This window comes from Silene latifolia, chromosome 9, assembly GCF_048544455.1.
Source record: "Silene latifolia isolate original U9 population chromosome 9, ASM4854445v1, whole genome shotgun sequence".
NCBI lineage: Eukaryota > Viridiplantae > Streptophyta > Magnoliopsida > Caryophyllales > Caryophyllaceae > Silene > Silene latifolia.
In genome coordinates, this window is record NC_133534.1 from 78,259,590 (window position 1) to 78,262,807 (window position 3,218).

At 40.2% G+C, this 3,218-nt stretch overlaps 1 protein-coding gene across 1 annotated transcript; it reads left to right on the forward strand.

Moving 5' to 3' along the window:
* The first annotated feature begins 708 nt into the window (after positions 1-708).
* Positions 709-1,344, forward strand: LOC141601246 (uncharacterized). Its single transcript, XM_074421508.1, has one exon. The coding sequence runs from the start codon at positions 709-711 to the stop codon at positions 1,342-1,344; it is 636 nt and encodes a 211-aa protein (XP_074277609.1).
* The last annotated feature ends 1,874 nt before the right edge of the window (positions 1,345-3,218 follow it).

Sequence of the window (3,218 nt, forward strand, 5' to 3'; positions counted from 1 at the left end):
TCTCTTCTTTGCGGATGACTCGGTCTTCTTCTTCAAGGATAAAGGGGATTCAGTGGTCCATTTGGTACAACTCATCAATGATTTTTGTGGAGCTTCGGGCCAAAGACTTAATGTCGATAAATCAGGGATACTCTTCAGCCCGAATACTACCTTGATTAGGGTGCAGAAGATTCTAAAAGCCTTTAACATCAAGCAGAATGTTGGCATTGGGAAATACCTTGGGATACCGGCGGAATTTAAAGAATCAAAGAAAGGTATTTTTGATGCCCTGGTCGAGCATGTCACCAAACGTATTTCCTCATGGAACGGGATTTTTCTATCACCAAATAGCGGGACGTCTTACTCGATTTCATCGGTTCTATCCAATCTCTCAAATTACTTTCTATCGGTCTTCAAAGTGCCGGTAAGTGTGGCAAAAAAGATTAATTCTATTTTGACACAATTTTGGTGGGCGGGGTGTAAGCTGGGTAATAAGGTCCACTGGTGTAGTAAAAACTTCCTGAGTTTACCAAAGAGTGCGGGTGGTTTAGGCATTCGAAATGTGCAGTGTCTGAATAAAGCATTGTTGGCAAAACATGGGTGGAGAATCGTTTACGCGAGGGGTCTCTGTTTTGAGATTTTTAGGCAAAAGATCTTCGATGCCGGACCTTTAAGCATGGTTTGAACCCTATCGGGGCTCGGGAGTTCTTGGGAGTACGCAGATTCTCCATGGTCTCACTCTTTGTTATGGAGCACATCGGGTGGAAGCCGGGGATTGACTCGACCTTAAACGTCTGGACGACAAGATGGGTGGGGGGAGAGAGACCAGAACCTAGGACAATCTGGCTGGATCAGGAAAATGCTCACTTGGCTAATCTTCAGGTAAGAAATTTGCTTCACTCTAATGGTTCCTGGAATGAGGAGTTCATACAGGATTTATTCACGAACGAGTGGGCAACTCGGATTCTTGCCATCCCACGTTGTGAGGTAAGAGCGGGGGGTAAGGTGTATTGGCCACACACAACGTCAGGCATGTATACGGTGAAGAGTGGCTATGGTCTGATCTTTGAGGACTTTATGGACAAGGCAGGAACAGCCAAAGATCGCAGTAGACTCAACTTTCGAGGTAGGATGTTTTGCCAGAAAGTCCTTTGGAAACTGCCAGTTCCACAGATGTGGAAGGTCCTGTTATGGCGAATCATCACCAATGCTTTACCGATTGGATATGAGTTCGCTAAACGAAAAATAGAGGTGGACGACTCCTGTAGTATGTGTATCGGCGAGCCAAAAAAAACATGGAAACCCTGGAGCACCTTTTTAGGGACTGTGGTCTCTCATGTAGAATATGGGCAAGCTCGGATCTAGGCATTCGGGTGGAAGGGGCAAGAGACATCCCTATCTCTGACTGGATTACGGAATGGATCCTCTATTTGCGCAAAAGGGAGGAGGGAATTCATCAGGTCATACACTTTGTGGCTATCATATGGTGTTTATGGACCATGCGGAACATGCTGAAATTCCAGGATCTGACTCTTAACTTGAATGTGGTCATGAATTTGATATTTAAAGTAGTTCGGGAGAAGGTCCACATTCTTTGTAAATCACTGGATTCACCACAACCTCGGGTTAGTGGGTGCACTGATGGGGAGGTCTTGACACAGCAGGAGGCTATGGATATTCGAAATGGCCATCCGGTGTGTGTTGTTGGTAATCCGGCGGGATGTGATGTAACACGGGTGAAAGTGGATGCCAGTTGGAATCAGACTATGGAAGCAGTTGTAGGGTGGATTGCATATGATGAGCTAGGACAGGAGCTAGGAAGAAGACAGGTGCACTTAAGAGCAGAGTCGCCGCTACAAGCGGAAGCTTTGGGAGTACGTGATGTGGTGGAGTGGGCAAAAGCAAGGCACATTCTTCACCTTGACATTTCATCGGATTGTCTACAGCTAATCAGTCAATTGGCAATGGTTGCTACGGAAAATCACAGGATTGAAGGTGTCCTTCAAGATATTCGGGAGTCTTTTAGTGCTTTTCATTGTTTAGTTTTTAACTTTATTCCAAGGCATCTGAATGGCATTGCACATAGCCTAGCTCAGCAAGCCATGAAAATGTAAAACCTTTTATTTACAGCTGTCAAAAAAAAAAAAAAAAAAAAAGGTTATCACATTCCTTAGTTAAGAATATATTCTTCTTTTACTTATTCTAAATAGTAGTTGGTATAGTACTGACTTTTCACACTTTTGCTTAGTTTTGTGGAATTAAATACGTTGTAATTTTTTTTCTTTATGTTCTAATTTTATACGAGCCGTTCTTATCTGGCATATATGTTCAGTAGCATTTCTTCTAAAGAGTTTCATTTTAAAATTTCCCTTTTTGACAGAAAATTGGAAGGCAATGCATCTAAAGAGTGAAGAATGTAACACCCGCGAATTTAACTTAATTGGTAATTTATTAAAATCGCTAATTTAATAATACTCGATTTTAATTGGTATATTATTTATTTGATTTTATAATTTCAAAATCGTGCTTTCGTTTCATAAAAATTAATTTGGTTTTATTTGGACCCGGAATTTTCCTTAAAAGTCGTAGTGTGAGTCTTTTTAGTGCAAAAACCGAGTCACAAACCAAGTGCCTTTGTTATTGGGCCAAAACAAACCTATGGACCATCTTTAAAACAACAAAAACTCCTTCTTTTAGGGTTTCCCTTCTAATTTTTCAGCAACTTTTCTTCATCTTCTTCCTTAGGTAAAATGAGATTTCCACCATTAAACCTTCAAAAACTCAAAACTTAAGACGGATGTTATTTCTTCGTTTCTCAACGAAATCCTATGATTTTTGTACCAATCTTCACATCTCCTTCTCCTCCTTCTTTCTATATAAGAAAAAACTTACCTTTTGAACCTTTTAGAAAATCCATCTTTTTGTAAAATGAGTTTTCTAACCCTTTTTGTCTTAAACTTGTTTCTAGGTGAAAGTTTTTGTATTCCGGAGTAGTATTGAGTTGGAATCGTGTTATTTGAAGTGCTAAAAGGTAACGGTGGTAGGTTACTCGACATTATGTCAATTTTATGTGTTTATAGGTTGTAGTTTACTCTTGTGTGTGTTAAAGTATGAATCTTTACATGTTTCACATGTTCATTGTTAGATAAATTGGTGTGTGAAACCGTCTTATGGTTGTTTGAGGGATTTCTAGTCTTTGTCACATGTTTGTTCAATTGGATGAAATGGGTTGTTTACAT

Bases quoted from the DNA above. Each gene is read 5' to 3' on its own strand.
- LOC141601246 (XM_074421508.1), top strand. From the start codon at position 709: ATGGTCTCACTCTTTGTTATGGAGCACATCGGGTGGAAGCCGGGGATT.